The following is a 21,855-nucleotide window of genomic DNA, read 5'->3' as shown; positions in this document are numbered from 1 at the left end:
TGTCGGTCTAATGTTAGACTACATTGCAAAAATATCACCATGTATTCATAACCAAAAAACATCGGAAAGTACGTTTTTGTGACATTTCTTTATTTACATTTTGCCAAAAAGAAAAATCAATAGCAAACGTCTGTCTCCTCGGCTGTGAACCGCTCCTGGCGTGCGTCCATGGATGTATTAAGAGCGTGCGCCTAGCAAATCCGCCATTATAATAGCAATCCGCCATGGAACAAGCGCGCCTGCTTTTAAAGGGAATGTGAGATAACGCTCTGATTGGTTTATTGCACGTTACGCCCAAATCACACCTATGAGTAATGTAGCTACTTCAGACCAACCCATTTTAGATTTGCGTCGGGCGCAAAAGAGTCATTTATCCCGCCGGTATAATAGCAACAGCGCCCGAGATCCGCCCACAAAGCTACTTGCGTTTGGCGTTTGATACTTGCGTTTCAGATCGTTAAAATAGGGCTCCTTGACTTCATGGTACCCTATTCTGCTTTTTCATCTGTACACAGAGCATTCATGTCAATCTGAGACTCACCATTACATGCAACACCCCAAAAGGAAAGACTAATAAAAGAGTAGGGGTGTATGTAACCTTCACGACTCTGGTTCAAGCCCAGACAGGGGCCCTTGTTGAATTTCACCCCCCTCCACCCACCATAGTGGCAAACAGCAGAGTAAACGTAGATCAGAAGAGACACTTTTCTATTCACATACATGTAGTTGATGGCTTAAAACCTGCACAGCATTTTAATAGAAAAAAAACCCCGTCCTGCTCATCATTGTGCTTGTACTCAAGTTGTGTTGCACAAAGATTCATGGCCTTAAACCTTGAAGGCGTTTGGTTTGATTCTGCTATGTGCTTGTTTGAAGAACTCTGAGAATACCCATAGTTGAGGTAATTCTCCCTTGCGGCAACTTAGTGATTCCCCGCAGAAAAGGTTGTGTCAGTTGAGAGTGTTTGTGATGCTCTCAGCGATGGCCACACCATTGATTTGCGGTGTTGCTCTCCCCTCTGGCCTGACCTTGACCAGAAAAAAAACAAACACACACACACTCGCACAAAAAGCCTGACTTGGACTACTTACATCATCTCTGCTTGGGAATGTCATTGTCCCTCCCAAGCCTCCCCTTGACAGACACTTCATTGCCTTTACAGTGGCATTCTGGGCACTTGAACTGGCCCAGATCACCATGTATTCACTCTCTTATAGGCCCCAGTCCAGCTGTGACAAGAGAATTAGTTGTTCGCATATTTAAATTGAAGCCCCTCTACATGCTGCGCCACAAACCCATTTGTCACATTGCTCAATATTTCTGAAGTTAGAAGTCAACGAGACTAATTCATCACCTTTCTCCTCAGGTCCTGTAACCACTGGTCTCTTTCCTCTTCCTCTCTTCGCTTGCACTTAACTTTCCTCCTTTTGTTTTCTGCCCATTTTTAACTTTCTTGCCATTTTTATACTTTGGGGATTTCTGGTGCTAGGTTTATTATTGCCTTTGCTCTCCCATTAAGCTCATTTAATATTAATGACTCATTAATCCTTTGTAATAAGGCCACCGTAATGAATTGGCAAATAAAGATGGCAGTGTATTGATCAGGTTTTATGAGCTCCCATAGGGTGGCTGAAGGCCGTGAGAGTCTAAGCGTATTAAACTCCTGTCTGTTGGCTTGAGTGGCAATGAGACAAAACTGCCTCAGCTCAGCCTTATTGTGTTTCCTCTCATGCAGTTCATCTTACTTGACCAAGATAAGTGTGTGTGTGTGTGTGTGTGTGTGTGTGTGTGTGAGATGGTGGGGGTGGGGTGCAGTTAATGAGTAGCATTACTCTCCTTGTCTCTCTCCTTGGCAGGCACGGTGATAGGGGTGGTGATCTACACAGGCAAAGAGACCAGAAGCGTACTGAACACGTCCTATGCCAAGAACAAGGTGAATACTTTTAAGTTTGTTTTTTGTTTCTGCAGGGAAGACTGCAAGTTCTGTGATTTGTTTGAGAGTTTTGGGGGTTTTGGTTGCAGATGATTTAAATGCAAGGTTGTTGTTTTGTTTTATAACTAACTATGTTATGATGATATACTACGATTATTGATATATGTGTAATTTCTTCAGATATCGATTAATAGTTTGTTGTATAAAAAATCCGAAAACAACAATAATTTACTAAATCCCAAGATGACATCTGACTGTTTACTATCACATAAGACAAAGAACAGCAGCAAATCGTTACAGTTTGGAAGCTGGAACTCTAATATTTGTGATTTATGCTTAGAAAAAGGCATTTGATTACCAAAACCTTTGCCCAAAATGTTTCTGTCAATAGGCTAATAGTTTAGGCTCTATTTAAATCAATCGCTGACAGCACTATAACTAACAATGTTTTTCTTTCTGCATGGATTTGCACTGATTTGAGGAAAATAATAAATATGACTTTTTTTTTTTAAAGTATATCCAGAGAAATTTAGATTTTTTTTCCCCATGCACTTCCCAAAGCATTGACAAAAATGATTAAAGGCCTGTCACTGCCAGTTGATGCCAACATAAACATACATGTTTTGTAAAGGCTACAGAGGGTGAAACACCTCACACAAAGTAACATCTGTTCCAAGTTCCCCTCATGCCACCGTTTTTTTCCCCTGCCTCTAATCACTAATCAATCACTATGGCGAGGTGGTTTTTTAACCTTGACTTTCTAGATAAAGTTGGACCTGTCAATGCAAAAGGTCAGCGTTGGTTGCTAATTAACCAAAAGGGAAATTAACTAACCAAGGATTTAAATGACATTTTCAGCAGGAAGTTAATCCCACAGAATCCCCATCGAGTGTTTTGTCCCCAGATTGTGGAGATTAATGAAAATCTGATTCTAAACATATGATTCTACCTGGAAGAGGGTTAGTCTAGATAGACACAGGTCAACTGATAGAGGCGGGCATCTGCTGGATCTCAGAGGCAGTGTTTTGGCTATGAGGCATCCACCATGCAATGACTTTTACACACAAAGTTATCACCTACAACAGTCTGCACCACTAAAGCTCTCTGTGGCACAACATAGCCCCTTCCTACGGCAGCACGATTTTGACACCAGTGTCTTTTATTAAGAACGCTGATGTGGCCGGTCGAACGGCGGGGGCCTCTGTTTTGTGTAAGCTCGACAGTTGAGAGGAATTCAATATTTCAAGGAGATGATGTCAGAAGTGCCAATATGGAGACTGGAGATTGGGACGGGAAAGTCGATACAGTGTGGCTAAAGTCGCAAGAACGTTTTGGCCTCATATAATCTGTTGTGACACCGGCCAGGACAATGCCTGCACTTGATCAATCTGACAGGACGTCAGACATAGATTCACTCTTTGTCTCAGTATTGTTAGACAGACCTCTGTCTGAGTAAAGAGGCAGAACAATGTCATTTGACAAGAGGCTGCTCTTCAATTAAGATTGTTTGTTTGAAGTACATATCTAAGTCCCGATACTCTGCTCTCTTCACATCTCTCAAACTGTGTGAAAAAAATAAAAAAATAGCAACCTAAGTTGTTTACTAAGATCTCAAGAACCAATTTCGCTTGACTCTCTTGATTTGCCGGTGTCTCAAGCACTAACTAATACACTACTTACTGACTGAAGTCCTGATATTCTTTGCTTTTAACTCAATGAATATTCATGTCCCGGGCCTGCAATTCTTCATCAAATTTCACACATGCTAAAATACAAGCCACACAGGCAGATCTAATCATTCCTTTCACTTTTAATGGCTTGGAGATGAATGGAGTAAAATATGCACTTTTTTTTATTCATTGATAGCATCTTTAGGTTGAGGTAATTGAGTCCTTTTCCCCCCTTGACTGAATGAATAATGACTTCATCTGATCCCCGGCAAGGCTTGGAAAATTTAGACTAGCCATTGTTCAAGCAGAAGGGTATCCTTTGCTTTTCAGGCATGCACTATGCTCTCTGTCTTAATTTTTCTTCATTTTAATCCACCCAAACCCCCTATTTTTCTCAATAGCTCAATCATGAACCATGTAGTGAGGCTGTGGGGTGGGGATATACCCACCCACCCGCTCGCTCCCCTTACTCTTCCCTTCTCCGCACTCTGCTACTGGGAGTTTAACAGCAACTGATAAATCAGTCACACTGGTCTCCCAGCTCTCCCAGTCCTCAGGGGAATGGGCTCAGTGGGGGTTGAGGCAGTAGAGGAATTTTGCTGCTTTTTATATGTGCTTGCCCCCTCCCCTCCTTTTCAGAGCAGTTCCTTTATTTGAGGGAGGAGAGATGTTATGTTCTGCTGTTTTTGTAAGCGTGGTGCGTCAGAAGAAAGCCTTCTGTGTACAGGGCTTTGCTGTGAACGCTGCCAGAAAGGGGAAGGGCAGTTCTTTATTTGACATCTTTTTCCCACATGCTCCATTGGCTGGGGGATACACTTGAAAAATAAAAGACAACTCTGACCCCTTTTTTGTCTTTTTTTTTTTTTGTTATTTGTTTTTTGTTTCCAGAAAGCCATCTCAATATGGGAACTTTATCTATTTTCGAGGTCCTTTTGACCTTCTGTTGCATTCAAGGACAATAGTTCAGCATGACAATAATGCAGCTTGTAGTTTACCACAAAATAGTGCACCCAATAAACCTATTAATGTCGTACACATGGTTTGCATGATAATAGCCTGCAGCTAAGAATGTCTTTCATTGGCTTTGTTTTTTCTCCCTGTGTAGCATATTGTAAGGCTTTGGGAGCAGATGGGGAAGTTACAAAGAGTCTACTCTAGTATAAGCTGTCACAAAAGGAATAAAATGTTTGCTCCAAATCTCCAGTCTGGACTTAATATTGTATGTTTACAAATTGTGTGATTCCCATTGAAGGAAAACATCACTCTCCTCAAGCTTTGGACTAAAGGAACAAACCTAATAAGCACAAGATTATCTTTATAATTAATGCAATGCTAACCTGCTTAGGGGAAATTAGTAGGACACTGATGATGTAATGTCTGCTGTTTTGACCTCTGACCTCTTGTCCCCATAGGTTGGCTTACTGGACCTAGAGCTGAACCGCCTCACCAAAGCCCTGTTTCTGGCCCAGGTGGTTCTGTCCGTTGTCATGGTAGCGCTGCAAGGGTTTGTGGGTCCTTGGTTAAGCAACCTATGCCGATTCGTCGTGCTTTTCTCTTACATTATCCCAATCAGGTACTTTGTGATTCTCTTCATTCTTTGAAATTACATTGTTTGTTTGTTTGTTATTTTGTGACCACAGCCAAATAAATATGGCTGTACTGTGATGCGTTGTTTTCCAAGCACAACGTGTGGTCTCAAAATGGAATAAAATTAATGCATAAATTAGAAAAATCTTCCATCTCTGCTTTGAAACCAAAGCCCCCCCCATCTGCTTCTCTCTCAGAAGACATTTTTTAGAACGTACCAGATTTTTAATTGAGTTGTTTCATTGTTATTTGTTCCTTTGATAGATTACAGATTTGTTTTTCCCATGTGTAGTTTGCGTGTAAACCTGGACATGGGGAAGTCAGCCTACGGCTGGATGATCATGAAAGACGAAAACATCCCCGGCACTGTTGTGAGAACCAGCACCATCCCAGAAGAACTGGGCAGGCTAGTCTATCTGCTTACAGACAAGACAGGTAGGTGACACACCGAAGAAAGATTAGATTTACAGTCGATGTTTAGTACGTAAGTTAAAGCAAAATTATACCTCACTTCAAGAGGGCAACTGGCTGTGCACGTTGTGATAGCAGAATGATGGTGGCATCATCATCATCATCATACCATGAAAGATCTGTCACAGGGTGAAATAATTGTGTGTCTATACTGTAGGTTTTTGATTTTATGTTCAACAATACTGATAACAAAAAAAACAATACACAACGCATTGCCCAATTTTAAACTACAGATGACACTATTCAAAACGTGTAGCACACATTCAATCCTTGATCACGGCTGTGTTAGCAAGCATGCATAACATGTTACTCTACGCCAGACATGAATGCATATCAGGTGTTCTGTTCTTATTTCACTCACAGTTCACTCTCTTTCTGAAACAAAATAATGTAATATAAAAACCCAATAAAACACACGTCTAATCCCTAAAACTTGAATGTGTACTTTAGGGTCTCACATCTCCTGTAAGAACAGGCACTCGCTCATGAAAATACAAAGAGCTGATATATTGATATAACCATCATAAATTCACATTGAAATAAAGCCACTTAATTTGCGTTTAATAATAATCTTAAAATCTAATCTAATCCTAGACATGTCAACATTGTAAGTTTAAAAAAAGGAGGTTAGTTTAAACAAATCTTCAGAATTTGTGTCATTTAAGCCTACTTCAACTTCTCTCATTTCACAATCATGTCCTGATTCTCTAATAACGAATACCTGCTCTTTACTTATGCCAGACAGTGTGTCAGAGTGATAAACTACTGCTGTGGTCCTAACATGCTTCTTTGTCTTACCCCGCTGATCTAGGTAGGAATAGATTAGCTGTAGAGCCTATTTATCCAGGTTGATAGGTAAAGCACATGGAAAGAAGAACAAACAATCAATCCAATAGAACTAGTTAACCCCGTGGCTCTAATGTTTTCAGAAGTTAGATGCCCTCTAATCAGCTTTATGCTCTATCGGCACACATTCTGGCAACTGACATCCATTACACAAGGCCATCGCCTCGTTTTCCAAATCATTTTTTGATAATTGTTTGAATATTCACTCAGTCTTTTTGTATACAATGTTGTTTCTTGTCTGTTAGTCAGAGAATATATGCAGTCCACATTGGTAATGAGATTAGGTCAATGAGAAGGCAGTCACACAACCCTGCAGGTCCCATTATGCATTGTAGGCCGTCCTCTGGGGACGTGTGTGTGTGTGTTGAGAGAATTTGAGTATCTTTGAATATATTTTATTTTTGCTTCAGTATGAAGTAGTGGCTGTGTGAATAAAACATATATGATGTATTTTTACCCCTGACCGTCTTAAACAGCTGACGTTTCTTATATGAATACTCTATCTTACTCAACAAGCTTTGTGTTTACAGAACAGAAGAACTTAACTTTGATTTAATGTAATGTATAGTCAGTATGTCATTGAAAGACACATTTGGTCAACTTTTTTTTTTTTAAGATTATTTTTTTGGCTTTTCCGACTTTAATGGACAGGACAGGTGAGAAAGGGGAGAGAGAAGGGGGAAGACATGCAGGAAATTGCACAGGTCGGAGTTGAACCCTGGACCTCTGCGTCGAGGCATAAACCTCTAAATAAACCCGGCCACGTCAACTTTTGATTAGAGAGACCGAGACATATGAATTATCCAGAGCAATATATTGGCCAATATTAGCTCATTGCAGATATTTCACGTATATGACGATAAGTAACAAGAAATTGCAGTACAGAAATGCCAACCTAGGCTTCAGTTAATTAGGAAACAGTGTCACTATTATATAGTTTGTTCACTAGAGACCACTGATATTTTGATTTTCCAAATGTAAAATGTCCTGCCAAGTATGGGTCTTGGTCGCAATTTAAAAAAAAAAAAAAAAAAAAAAAGTTTTCCATTCTTGTGTACTATCTTCCGATACAAATATCAACATCAGTGTCGGTCTCCAAATTCCAGTATCAGTTGAGCTATACTTGTAATGCTTCTGACAATAACACAAATAAGAGCAAACATTATGTGAAAATCTGTAATGGAGGAATAGTGTAAAGGTGATGTGATTTGTTAGTTTGTAACTGTCTAAACCGGTCTTCTGAACTGCAGGTACTCTGACACAGAACGAAATGGTCTTCAAGCGGCTGCACCTGGGAACAGTATCCTACGGCACTGACACAATGGATGAGATCCAGAACCACATAGTCAAGTCATATGCACAGGTAAGATTTATTACTCTCCAATAGGGCTGCTACTAGTCTCGCTTTGCCAGACCTTCCTCCACAGCGGTGCAGAGGAGGGTCTGGCTAGTCCACATAGCATTCCGGGATGGGAGCAAAACTGCTCTGTCTCTTTAAACTAGGGCTGTCAGCATTAACGCGTTAATAGCGATGCGATTAACGGTCGAGCATAATGCGTTAATTTTTTTAATCGCATGCCGCCATTTATTAATTTATTTTCACTTCACTTGGCTTTGCGTCGTGACTAACAGGCTACTATTTTGCCGTACTTCCTCGTAACGCATCCTGCTGCTGCAGGAATAGCAACGCGGATTCCGGTGCCTCATTCCGGTGCCACTGATATGCCTGCACTTCTCTCTGATGCTCTGAAACAGACGTTACAGGAAACAGAAACATCGCTGCACATGATGCTAGTTAACACTACACTCGACAGCAGCTAATGTTAGCCTACCGCTAGCTAGTTAACACTATTCGACAGCAGCTAACGTTAGCCTACCGCTAACTAGTTGATGCTATACTCGACAGCAGCTAACGTTAGCCTACCGCTAGCTAGTAGCTGGATTAAACACGGTTACAATGCTGACAGCTAACGCTAAACGGTGTAAAGTGTGACTGTATTTCACTGTAGAGGATTCAACACCGGGATGTAACAATCTGCAGCTACTGTTGTCGGAAAAACACAGACGGTGCGTTCAATGAAACTGGTAATTTACAGACTCGTGGTGCATTCAAAGTTGTTGTTAAATTAAAATGTGTGACTAGATTAAATATATAATAAACAAATACAAATCTTAAAATCAAGTTCATAAAGTCACTTTCTTTGCATTAATTTGATTCCCAATCAAGATACACTGGTAAGAATGGCTTTCCATTGTTAATATGTACGCGATTAATCGCGATTAACTATAGAAATTCAATGATTAATCACGATTAAGAAAATGTAATCGTTTGACCGCCCTACTTTAAACCAATCACAATCGTCATGGGCGAGCCCCGGTGCCGCTGCAAAATAGCCTCAGGAAGGAACTTGTTTTGGTGGAACGTGTACGTTCAAAAGTTGTTTTAGTCGTGCAACAGAAACCTACGATTGGACAGATAGTCTAGCTAGCTGTCTGGATTTACCCTGCAGAGATCTGAGGAGCAGTTAACCATAGTCCTCAGAAATCCACCTGAGTTTAAAATTCATGAAAGAAAGCGTAAAGTACTGGACATCCGGCCTAAAAGAAGGACATACGGCGGAGTTTCCGGTGGAAATGGGGCAGTCCCGGAAGTGGAAGATCGTGGATTGATTATTTTCATTCGAATAATCTGTAGATTTATTATTTTCATTTTTATTTATTTTATATAAATCTTCTCAAAATTGATATCCTTTTGGATTTTTCTGTTAAGATCCTGACCATAAAACAAGCACCATCCAGAAAGTTTCAGTGTAGATTTTTAGTGCTAATTTGGGAGTAGCTCAACTTTTGCCTTTTTGTTTACTTTAGCAATACAAAAGTTATTAATTTCCATGAAGTATTCAGAGAGGATCTATATGATCCAGTATGTAACACTGGACAGAACCAACCAAATAAAAGGAAAACTTGTCATTTAGAATATTACAATTTGTTTCCAGTAGGGGAGAGGATACATTGATATACAAATATGTTCACTCATGTTTTTCCTGCTTATTCCTGCCTCTCCCTGTAGATCAGTTTAATCCATTTTTATATTTAGCTAAGGATACGTTTTTCCAGGAAAGAAGCCCATATTGTTCATTCATCACGCAGTGTCCCTGAGCGACTCCACATACTGTAAGCAAGTGTTTTCCTCACTGGGTGGCTCAGATCTGGCTGCAGTCTTGACAGAATGATATTGTTTGTTCTCAGCCAGCTCCAAACAGCTGGTTGACACTGAAACCAGCTGCCCCCCACCCTTATGTGTAATCTCAGCTAATGAAAAATGACTAGTCTTTTTAGCTCTGCACAGCTGAAGCAGTGCAGAGCAGCAATGCCTCTATCCAGTTTATTTTTACTATGTTGCGGTTTCTTTACTGTCACTGTGACATAATTACATGAAGCTATTATTGTTTTAAACATTTTCCATCCAGATTAGGGCAGAAACAACAGTTTGTTATTTTTATTATTTTCTCCACAAATCGACTTACTGTTTGTTCTATAAATCATTCAAAAAAATGTGAGAAATACCCATCATCATTTTCTATTTCCTGTCGCATAAGAAAAGCAGCAACTCCTTACATTTGAGACGCTGGAACCAGCAAATATTCTGCATGTTTACTTAAAAAGTGAAAGAAGTAATTGATAGTTGCAGATTAATCAAGACTAATTGATTAAGTGTTTCAACTCCAAGATGAGGGCCTCTTTAATTATCTATCGACTTCCTAGGTTACATTAGAATATTAGAATTAGAATTGCAATTTTTGTGATAATGGTATAACCAAATGCAAACTTCTTTTAATTTTATATATATATATATATATATATATAATCATGCAAAAGATTGAGTAAACAAGTTTTTCTTTAAATGATAAAACATTAGCTGCTCTTTTGGTGTGTGTACACTTTAGAGTGGTGTTGGACTTGTTGATTGACTTACACAGACTGCTGTCTAATAACTCTGCTGTGTATTCAGTAACATCCTCTACATGTAGTTCAGACCCTAAACATAGGCGCTGATTTATGTTTTCTTCCGTGGGTGCTCACGGGCGCACGCCGTTTAAAAAAAAAAAAAAAAGTAGTCCAAAAATGTTTGCATGTCCAGTGTTTCCTCTAGAATATTTTTTCAGCGGGGGGTGTTGGACGGAGTATGGGCTTATCTGCTAATGTAAGCTACCGACGGTTACCTTGAAACCATCCAGAAAATAGACGGTACCGTAGGGTGGTTTAACGTCACCGCTCATTTTACACACAGTTTAACAACAAAACGCTGAGTGAACATTACTAGCTACATTTTTCATGTTGGTTTTGAGCGGTATGCACCCCCACTAACCTGGAAAACGTTTTTAAATCAGTAACGTCACTACAGCGTGTCGGAGGAATACACACAAAGGCGAGGCAGAGGGGCCGTCACAGCAGCGTGACTAACATTAGCTTCTTGTCTCATCTGGGGTCTGATAAACAGTAAATTCATCAACTTCAGTGTCCACAATGCTATTTTCCAATAAACTGTAGCTGTCATATTTCACGGGCGTGAGTGCGGATTTCATGTCGCGGCTTTCGTCGCTGTTTATCACTTATTGAGTGAAGTAGTACTCGCCCTGTTGTTTATTTGGTTGCCATAACTTTGCATAACTTTTCCAGTTGCTCTGCTCACCCTAGGGGGAGAGAGAGCTCACCCTAGTGGGAGAGAGAGCGGATGACAGTTCGCTTGAGTTCAGTAGAGCAGACGGCACTACGAGTTTATGACTTTTCATAAACAGCTGAAGGAGCGGTGGTGCGCGGTGTACATAGCGGAAACCCTGCTGTGCGTCTGCCCTATTTCTGATACCGTGGCGCTGGAAATTTTACCGTGGCGGACCGCCACTATGCTATCGAACGCTCATACACATACTGTATAGTGGAGTGGAGGGGGGTGGAGCGGGGTCACTAAAGAGGCGTTTTTATCCGAGAGACGCTGTGATTGGTGGATAAGATATGGAGCAGGGGACTGACAGTGACATAACCAATCACACTATGACAGACGCTCCACTTAGCATCAACTGCAACCCCGGAGCACCCACGGTATCGGCGCCTATGACCCTAAACATAACCTAATGATCTGTCCATCGATCTTTCAGTCACTCTTGACAAACGTTGTCATCTTGCGTCCCTACTGTACTCCCCATGGTCCCTCCTTCCCTGCCTGGCAGGATTGAAGGTTAATAATAAGCCAAAATCAAATGATTCAGTAGAGCGCATCGCCACCCCCCCCACCCCCTCCGTCGAACGCAGCTGGAACAGTGGACTGTCTGCCTGCTCGCTAGTCACCACCCTGTTAAACTGATGGCTGATGTCAAAACAGCAGAACACATAAAAGGTCCTCAAATCAGATATGACACGATAAAGACGGTGATACACCACTTCCTCTCACTGTGTCACTTTGCTTGAAAAGAGGTGTCAGAGTGAATTAGCTGCGAGTGTAAGATTTGATCTTGTTGCCTACAATACACAGTGATCCAACATTTTGGAAATAAATGCAAAGTTGTAACATTTTAAGTAAAATGTCTTTGTCTGATAAGATTGTGTAATATATGTTTGTAGTAGTTTCTCTGGCTCATGAAAATGAGCCATTAGCTAACACTTAAATGTAATTTGGTACTTGCAAATGTTGGTACCCAACCCTTATGAAATGATTAAAACATTTTTGCCTAGCTCACACGTGTCTGACTGAAATGGCATGATTTGAAGTCACAGATCATTTATTGACTCCATGGCTCACATTATTGTGATGTCAGGTGACCTCCCAGCCCTCCAATGGCAGCACCAGTGGCTCCACTCCATCGCGGAAGACCCAGACGTCGTGCCCAAAAGTCCGCAAGAGTGTGAGCAGTCGCATCCACGAGGCTGTGAAGGCCATTGCATTGTGCCACAATGTCACACCCGTCTACGAGTCGCATGCCATCGTAAATGGAGAGACTGAGTCTGCTGAAGCCGACCAGGACTACACTGATGACAACCGCACCTACCAGGCCTCCAGCCCTGATGAGGTAATATGAGAAACAGTTAACAGTTCAACTGCCTGAATAGAAAACTAAAGTCCAAACAAAATGGACTGATTAAAAAAAAAAAAAAAAAATGATGATGTTGGTTTAGACATTGAGGGGGTCACTGATAATTGAAAGTGAGTTTCAGAGGTTGCTCCCCAAGATTAGGCTATAGTTCTACCTGCAACTCATAATTAGCAGGTTGAATGATATCCAATGGGTTCAGTGCCCTTGTGCTGCGCCAGTCAAGTCATTTCCTTAGACTTTGCTGATCATTTAGAGAGATATATATATTTTATTTTTTTATTTAGAGATGCACCCATTACAACTTTCTAGGCCGATTCCGATTTTCATTGAGTTAGGCCAGCCGATACCGATTTTAGCCGATTCCGATTTCATTTTTTCTAACCACTTTACAGCACACACAAATATTTATTTTCTATCTTTTCTCTAATAGAACATTTTGCACAGAACATAGAACATTTTTTGAACAGATAATGGATCACTATAAAATAGAACTATATAAATTACTCCTGGTGTGGGAAATTCACACACATCTAAAGTGCAATGTTAGAACCATTTCCTTCTTTTCACATCCAATATCCAACTTAAAAAATGTGATTTTGGTTTTTGGTGTCGTCCCTCCACGCCCTACTTTTTCCTTGCAGGTGTTGCATATTGCAAACTTGTTATCGTCTGCACACACGCTGAAGAATTTCCAAACAGCTGACATGTTGCAGGTTAATTCCTGAGCTTCCCTACATGTGCAAGAATAGCGCCGACACGCGCTTCACACCGCGAGCGGGTACGCGTGACACACGGCGGAAAAGTTGAGAGAAAGGAAAAAGAAACTGTGCTGTCGCGTCCGTCCGTGCGTGCATCCTTGAGAACTGTAACTCGTATAACTTATGTTGTCAGTTAATTGTAGCATTGACCGGCATGAAATCGGCATATGTCAGACTGACCTGCCGGTCGCCGGTCATAGCCGGGCACGTGAAAACCGGCTAATTCCGGTCACTGGCCGGTCTATCGGTGCATCTCTATTTTTTATTTATTTTATTTATAGCCGTAATGCTATTTTTCAGACCAGAGAGACAAACCATAAAACAACTAAAACCCATATGGAGGTTACACCTTTACAAGTTGTTAAGTGGTGACAAATGGTTTTGCTCTCTAAGACCCCTTTTACACTTGTCATTGAAAGTGTCTCATATCTGGATTAAATCAGTCAATTAAACCCATCTGCTCTTCAAGAATAAACATGGGGGATTATCAGGAGCAAAGCCTGTGTACCCCTTTCCACAGTTTCCTCTCTGTCTTAATGTTTTATTGGTGATCCTAAATAACCCTGGTTTGTCATAATGTTCACTTCATGAACATGGAGTCAGAGGTCATGAACTCTTCATAGAGGTTAAGCTATTTAATCGTCTGTATTTTCTTCCTGAGAATTTACTGCTCCAAGTGAAGGAAGAATGCAGCACAAAAACGATCCCCAAAGGCATCCCTATAGCTTCCTTTCCTCTGGCAGTTTCTCCGTGTAACCCAAGAGTTTGAGCTTTTATGGCTGGAGGTGCTATTAAGCCTTTATGTATAGCAATTTCTAATCATACTAAAGAATGTATCAATAGAAATGAATTCTAAATACTGGGAAGACGGGGAAGAATTTTTGATCAGGAAAATCTACAGTCAGTATTTGTTCAAAGAGTGTTTAATGCATATTGAAGGATAGTTAATCTTCCCATACACACCATTTCAAGACTGTTGGCATGTTTATCACCCATGACGTGAGGTTTCGTGAAGCCTTTGTGAGACTTGCATACTTTGTTTCAAACCCCTAGTCTAGAAGTCTAGCAATCAAAATGAAGATAAAAAGGTGGCGAAAGATAAATCTCAAGTTTTCCATTTTGCCTGTCTGTCCTCCCCCTCTGAGTTGATGTATATATTTATTTATATCCCTCCCTGCCCACTCTGCTCTATCTCCCCTCTCTCCATTGTCTCGCACTGCTTGGATTGATCAATATTTAATTTTCTCCCAGAGACGATGAGAGGTGGAGGTCTGTGATTGTTGGTGGAGCTCTCCCTTCCCTTTCTACTATATTCTTTGTTCTTTCCCTGTCCTTTAATTTCCATCCCTCTCTCACTCCTTGTCTCCTCACTCTCATTGACTGCAGCATCAGATCTTGGCCACGGCTCCTCTGTTAATGATAGTTTGTTTGGCCCTGGTTCTCTGCTCAGTCTCTCTAATGTAATGAGCCATTATTAAGGAGATGAAGTGGGCCGGCTGCCGAGGTCAGAACAGGGGTCATCTGACCTGCTGGTCAGCCATGCTGTGAACAGAGTCCTCCTGTAACCTTTGACCCTTGTAATATCGGACAAGAGCATTTGACTGTAGCCTTTAATGACTGCCATTTCCAGGAATTGGGTGCTTTATCATTTCCTATTAGACGTAACTGGCAGTTTTGGCGAGTGTACGAGGCATATGTACCATAAGGGAGGAAGACGGTGTCTTAAATATATGCGAATAAAGTATAATTTCTTCAGGCTTTGCGGTTACTAAGTGGTTGCCAGGCTAGCAGCCAGGCATCAGCAAATGATTGGTGCCATGTTTAAATCATTTATATTTAAAGTTACAATCTCGAAGAGCTCTGTTTCGCTGTCTTTGGCGGCACCTATGGCGATAAGCAGTAATTGCCAGAGGGTTCTTGGAGCTCACTTCCCAGAGATACAAACGGTGTCGCCTGTGTGACGTCAGTTAGTTGGCAGTTGGCAGCTGGGCCATTTACTCGCAACGCTGGCAATAACAATACTCCGCTTCACACAGTAGTGAGTTAAAGAGCGTGTCTGTTTAGATAGCTCCACCTGACTCTCTGGTGGACCAACCACTGCTGGGTGATTGAAAGCATGTCACTAACTGTACGATGCCTGTGATTTTTTTCCCGGGAATGTCGCCCACAGACACCCAATTTGTAATACTGCAAATGCAGGTGCTTTCAATTGCCATTGTGTTAGCTCATTTGGCGATAGATAGTGACTTTACAGACATTTATTTAAATTAAAATCTTCAAGATTATTACTTTAAAGTGATAAATGTTCAAGGCAATTAGACCCCATATTCAATGGTTAACAATATAATCTGTCTATCTGACTATCTGTTGTCTCGCTCTTTAATAAGTACATTTGTTTTTTTCACTGATGAAAGCACTGTATAATGTTCATATATATTTGTCTTTCAAAATAATTAACCTTCTGCACTGAAGTTCCTTCTTTACTTTTGTTAGGGTTAGACTATTTTAATTGTCTTGCTGTTTATAATGGGGTAGATCTGTTTAAAGTCTTGCACACATATCCAGATATGTTGTACTGTTGAAGCTCAAAGAACACATAGTATATAGAGAGATGTTGTATTAGAGATATGTAGTTACTCCCCATAGTGTTAAACTATCCAAAGGTGAATTCAGTTCTCGAGTGTGCACCTTTTTATATTGCCAGCAGGAGAATTTAACAGTTAAGGGCCCATTTTCATCATGAAATGCTTGAGCTGCTGTTGATTTTAAAGGGAGCGCTGCCATTGTGATTTACATGATCACTAGTACATGGTGAACACCGTTGAAATGATTCATCGGGTTGTTTAAGCCAGTCTGCCATTGTAATAAAATACTCTTTTCTATTACTGTCGTAACACATGATTTACGTGCAGTTTGTATCAAAGTTGTCAAAGCTTTAAATAGTTTCTGTAGAGCTGATAAAGTAGATTGAAGAACTAGGTTTAGGATCCTCAGCACTGTGTGTGTGTGTGTGTGTGTGTGTGTGTGTGTGTGTGTGTGTGTGTGTGCGCGCGCGCCTGTGTGTGTATAGTTGCATACACACACCGGGATAATGACACACATGTGTGTTAAGTAAATATAGGCAGCTCCTTTTTACGGAGCTCAAAGGGGGAGCAGGAGAAATGATGGGGTATTAACAGGAAGTTCCAATTTGTAGGTCAGAGTATAATAACAACCTTTGAGTGAGCAAATTGAAAATGAACCCATTGAGAATTGAGTCGTGTGCAGCTGAAAGCTCACTCGGGGGCCACAGTTCCTGCTGAGGCGAGAAAGAGGAAAGAGAAACAGAAAAACACTTATCTGGAGCTGAATGAGAAGAGCTCAGCAGCTCTGGAGATACCGTAACTCTCTCATGCCTTGTCTTTCAACTGCAAGTGAAAATAGATTTGGTCAGCTTCATGGGCTACATTTGTTTGGGATTTTCTTTTCTACGTAGTTATTTACCTGTTTTGTATTTGGTAAAGAGTGTTCATTTTAAATTAGAAAAAAAAAGACATGCTATTTTCACTTTTTACAAAAAATAGTCGAAAGAGACATGCCTTTGAAGTTTCACTAGGACTTTAATTCACATCTTCCTCTTCAATTCACTTAGTGTAAAATAAAGTTTAGATCGGACCCAAAATAATCTAGCCCGACCCTACCTGAGCCCGTGCACGTCGTTCGGCCCGGCCCGACACATTAACTGTAATTATGAGCCTGAGCCCGATTTAAACCCGACAATTTTTTAATACATGGGCCCTGTCATAACTTACGTTCTCAACTACAATTCAGAGTTGTTTGAACTACAGAAATCTGTTAAGAATTATCTTAATGAATAATGCAACAAGGACGAAGCATGTAAACTGCGTTGTTTTTTTGTTTATTCAGAATGGAATGGATCCGAATGAAGAAACGTAAAAAAAACCAACAACGCATTTCTCTGTGAGGGCTTGCCTCACCCTCAGGGGTGTGCTTGGAGAAGTAACAAAAGAGGACATTGAAGGCTGACTATCTGCTATCACGACTACCTGCTTCATGTGTCTGTTCATCGTCAAAGTCTCCGTTTTTTTGCTGTTATAGGCGAGCAGCCTGCCGCACTTGACTGCACTCGACAAAGCCAACACATACCGTATGTTGTCACTGCCCACAACTTGTTTAAAATGGTTCCATACCTCTGACTTTCCTCCAAACTTGCTCAAAGTTAATTCTCCTAGCTGTTTTTCTTTTTTTCTTTACATCTTCAAGCTCCACGTTGCACTTAAGCTACACAATACAGCACAGCATGCCCGGTGTGATGCGTGCGAGTGGAGGAGACGCTGCGCATGACACATGTTGCATTTTGTAACTTTGTAGCCTAACTTGTGCAACTTTGTACACATTTGTTACTTAGGCCTAAAAATATAGGCTATATAATATTTCAGATTATGGCATAGCTTTCTTCCCACCCAATTAGGCTAATAAAGATGTAAGCAGCATAGATGTAAGTGTGTCAAGGTCAAAATGTCAAAGTCTGTGGTCTTCTACACTTCGGTGAGCAGTTTTGTTTTTTATGTTTTCCTCAGGTGGAGCTGGTGCGGTGGACGGAGAGCGTCGGCCTGACCCTGGTGAACAGAGACCTGAACACTCTGCAGCTGAAGACTCCTTCTGGACAGATTCTCTCCTTCCACATCCTGCAGATCTTTCCCTTCACCTCCGAGAGCAAAAGGATGGGCATCATCGTCAAGGTGTGGAACAATATGATGTGTGGCTGCTCCTTCCTGTGTGGTGGTGTTGTTGCTGAATCATGTGTTTCAGTGTTTTTGTGTCAGTCCTTTTATTAAATGTACCGGAGTTGTTGAGGTTAACATGCTGCGTGATGATTGGTGTAGAAATACATTTTCCTGCACTCAGGAAATGCACTAATTGTCATTTGTAATTTCATGCAGGAGGAGTCGACAGGAGACATCACTTTTTACATGAAGGGTGCTGATGTTGCCATGGCGAGCATCGTCCAGTATAACGACTGGTTGGAAGAAGAGGTAAAAGCTGTGTGGCATATCTATATCTATACCACATACTGAGGGTGCATTTGTGCAGTATAGACATAATGGGAAGGACATGAAAAACTTCTGGTTATCTCGACTTGGAAGTGTTCAGACATGTACACTGTTCTCCCACAATGCAATGCACAAGCATAATTAGGAGCTTCTGGCAGAATAGAAAATCAGCTCCAGAAACACCTCAGAAAACCCCCAAAAAGGCCGGTTGGACCTAGCAGCCATGTCTCATCTAACAGTGTCTTTTAGCAAAACCATAAATCTTTATCTGCTCACTTAAAATGAGCCCCTCTGGATGTGAACATTAGCAAAATGACAAACATGTAAACAGTTATGAAATGGATAAGTATAGGCAACAGATAAACCTATACATTGCCACACATAGTGATACTGTTGTAGTCCAGTACGCTCTTGTAATCAGGACATTAATCCAGAGACACATCGGGGCCGAGTCTACACCAGTTTGGTGGTCGAAGGTCTTGTGTGCATATGTTCATAATTATATTGGCATTATTGAGTCATTTAGCACTGCGGGCAGCGTTTGATTTAATTAGTGACCTACATAAAGTTGAAGTAATTACAGTATGTCATATTCTTGAACAATGGTGCTAATGATGTCCTGTTGGCTGTAATATCCCACTGTCAAATCAGCCGGCGCTACGGTTACTCTGCTTGTCAATAACCAATCAACGGGACTGATTCGCCCCATTGGTGTTTCATATCAAAAATGAACCGCCTTCCATCCCTTTGCTTTACTGTGTCCTCTGAATTTTACCAGAGGCTATGTTATTCACTATTGATTTCTTTGGTGTTGGTAACAATATGCTGCTATTGACGGTGCTGTACATGGTGTACTTATACAGCAGCCGCTCTAATAGAACAGATGATCTGCCCTATGTTTGATTTATATTCATCCTGGGGAAAATGTATAAACACAAACATTTATTTTAAATAACCTACATCTTCAAATAAATACAGCTTTAGAAACATACTTGACATTTAATATCCTCCTGAAAATATAAGTAGTAAAACTGTGTGTATATCTCTGTTTACTACCATCATCCTCTCCTTTCTGTCAGTGTGGGAACATGGCCAGAGAAGGCCTGAGGACGCTGGTGGTGGCCAAGAAGTCTCTGTCTGAGGAGCAGTATCAGGACTTTGAGGTATGGATGGACACTACTGGATATACTGTACATGTTGTCCTTTACGTCACTGAATCGTGTTTTCTTGAAATGGAGCTATAGGTTAGTCTTATACAGTATCACCATAATAACAATGTGGGACTGTTTCTTCTTGGATTGCAGTTGCCCAAATATTATGATCATAGCTTAGTGTTTTTTGTGTTTTCAGTTGCCTGGTCTGTTGCAGCCCTTTTATCCCAGAAATTCTCCATTTTGTCTCCCCTATGGTTTTTATAGACAAGCTTTTATGTGATGTCTCCATTAGTCTCCTTTTATTCCCTTTTTATTGTGTCATTTTACTGTTCCTTTTGATTTGTATCTGTAATTGCTATTGATCTCTATTCTCTCTATATATATATATATATATATATATATATATATATATATATATATATATATATATATATATATATATATATGTGTGTGTGTGTTGTTATTATTATTATCCACCTTCCTCTTCGTGCAGAGCCGCTACAACCAGGCGAAGCTGAGTATCCATGACCGAGGCCTGAAGGTTGCAGCAGTGGTGGAGAGCCTAGAGAGGGAGATGGAGCTTCTGTGTCTGACCGGTGTGGAAGACCAACTACAAGCAGACGTCCGGCCCACACTAGAGCTGCTCAGGAATGCTGGCATCAAGGTTAGCAAGGGAATGAACACTTCTGCCAGGTTAACGCTGGTAAATTCTGTATATTCTTTTAAAAGGAGGAAAAGGCTCATCTTCTATTGGAAATTATTTGTTGTTATTATTTATGCATCCGTAAAACCGGACAGTATTAAAGACAATTGACACTGAATTGCACTCCATTGTTGTGCCTTTTAATGCCACATCTTCATTCCACTCGCATGTTGATCTTGTTTTCTGCTCAGATCTGGATGCTGACGGGAGACAAGCTAGAGACAGCTACATGCATCGCCAAAAGCTCCCACTTGGTCTCCAGAAACCAAGACATCCATGTCTTCAAACCGGTATGCTGTTTGTCTTTCCTGATGCTTTAATGTAATTATAATGCGCCTACGTAATGAGAGATTACAGAGAACCTAAAAGTTCCTCAGGGCTAATTGTATTGTGTGGCTCTCGAGCAGGTCTCAAGCAGAGGAGAGGCCCATCTGGAGCTCAACGCCTTCAGAAGGAAACATGACTGTGCTCTGGTCATCTCTGGAGACTCCTTAGAGGTACTACAACAGAGCGCAGCACACAGTGACATTTCCTTGCGCAGCAGATGATGCTGAGGATGCAGCCAAACAGGCGATGAGAGAATAAAAAGTACTTCTCAGCCAAAACTCATACTTTGGAGTTCAACCAAGGCCTTGAGGATTTGGAGAGGAAAACGAATCACCAAAATATATTATATATAGTCATTTTTTTTGGAAAACAACTAAGCAGTAGTTTTACATTTTGTTGGAATAACAAACATCTGTTTTCATTTATATGGTCTACAAGTCAAACTGTTGATATACAGTATTGAAAGAAATCTTGGAAATACATCTGGAACTTTTAGTGTTCAGTAAACCGTGTTTTGTATGACCATCCTGTTGTGTTGCAGGTGTGCTTGCGGTATTACGAGCATGAGTTTGTAGAGCTGGCATGTCAGTGTCCAGCGGTGGTCTGCTGTCGCTGCTCCCCGACTCAGAAGGCCCAGATCGTCACGCTCCTCCAGCAGCACACCGCCAACAGAACCTGTGCCATAGGTGAGTGTTGACAGAAAATGTGGCAGCCGCATTACGAGCCGGGACGGTTGTTGTCCACACATGGGCTGGGAAATTCTGTCAGGGGGTGGGAAATGTCTCCACTCAGTCCCTTTTGTTACATACTCTGTTTGATAAAAGATGAATTGGTTAGTGTCTCAGAACTGTCTATTTACTGAACAACCATATCCCAGTTGTGATGGATAACTAACTGCACGGATGTTAAGCAAGGTGCTGAGAGCATTCAGGCTCAGAGCAGATGTATGTTACTGTAACACACACAGACACCAGAGCAAATATGTATGTTACTTCCTTTATCCACAAGATGGCAGTCAAAGCTCACCAAAACCACCTTTACTTTTTTTAAACCGTTGACACCTCTGTGTATATGTAATTATTACTTCTCATTATCCATATATATTTACTACTTTCCTGTTTACATTCAGTTTATTCATTTGCAGTACTGTGTGCACCAATTTATATTACTTTATTTTTATTTTATGTTTATATTTTAGTCCTAAATTTTTCCTTGCACTATTCTATGTCTTAGATTTGCTTTTACAGTACTTTGTAATTTTTT

The 21,855-nt window shown here is 40.8% G+C and overlaps 1 protein-coding gene across 3 annotated transcripts in view; it reads left to right on the top strand.

The window, feature by feature from the left end:
- Nucleotides 1–21,855, top strand: part of atp9b (ATPase phospholipid transporting 9B) — a 48,940-nt gene that overhangs the window by 19,717 nt on the left and 7,368 nt on the right. For all 3 annotated transcript variants that reach the window (XM_078267196.1, XM_078267198.1, XM_078267197.1), the window contains exons 11-22: nt 1,857–1,933; nt 5,016–5,176; nt 5,483–5,625; nt 7,758–7,870; nt 12,321–12,572; nt 17,935–18,096; nt 18,298–18,390; nt 19,488–19,571; nt 20,056–20,226; nt 20,457–20,555; nt 20,673–20,762; nt 21,134–21,278. In XM_078267196.1, coding sequence (XP_078123322.1) covers nt 1,857–1,933; nt 5,016–5,176; nt 5,483–5,625; nt 7,758–7,870; nt 12,321–12,572; nt 17,935–18,096; nt 18,298–18,390; nt 19,488–19,571; nt 20,056–20,226; nt 20,457–20,555; nt 20,673–20,762; nt 21,134–21,278 — 1,590 coding nt within the window. The remainder of the gene's footprint in view (nt 1–1,856; nt 1,934–5,015; nt 5,177–5,482; nt 5,626–7,757; nt 7,871–12,320; nt 12,573–17,934; nt 18,097–18,297; nt 18,391–19,487; nt 19,572–20,055; nt 20,227–20,456; nt 20,556–20,672; nt 20,763–21,133; nt 21,279–21,855) is intronic.

Source organism: Sander vitreus, chromosome 14 (assembly GCF_031162955.1).
Source record: "Sander vitreus isolate 19-12246 chromosome 14, sanVit1, whole genome shotgun sequence".
NCBI lineage: Eukaryota > Metazoa > Chordata > Actinopteri > Perciformes > Percidae > Sander > Sander vitreus.
The sequence above is the reverse complement of the archived record's forward strand: the minus strand, read 5'-3'. Positions and strand labels throughout refer to the sequence as shown.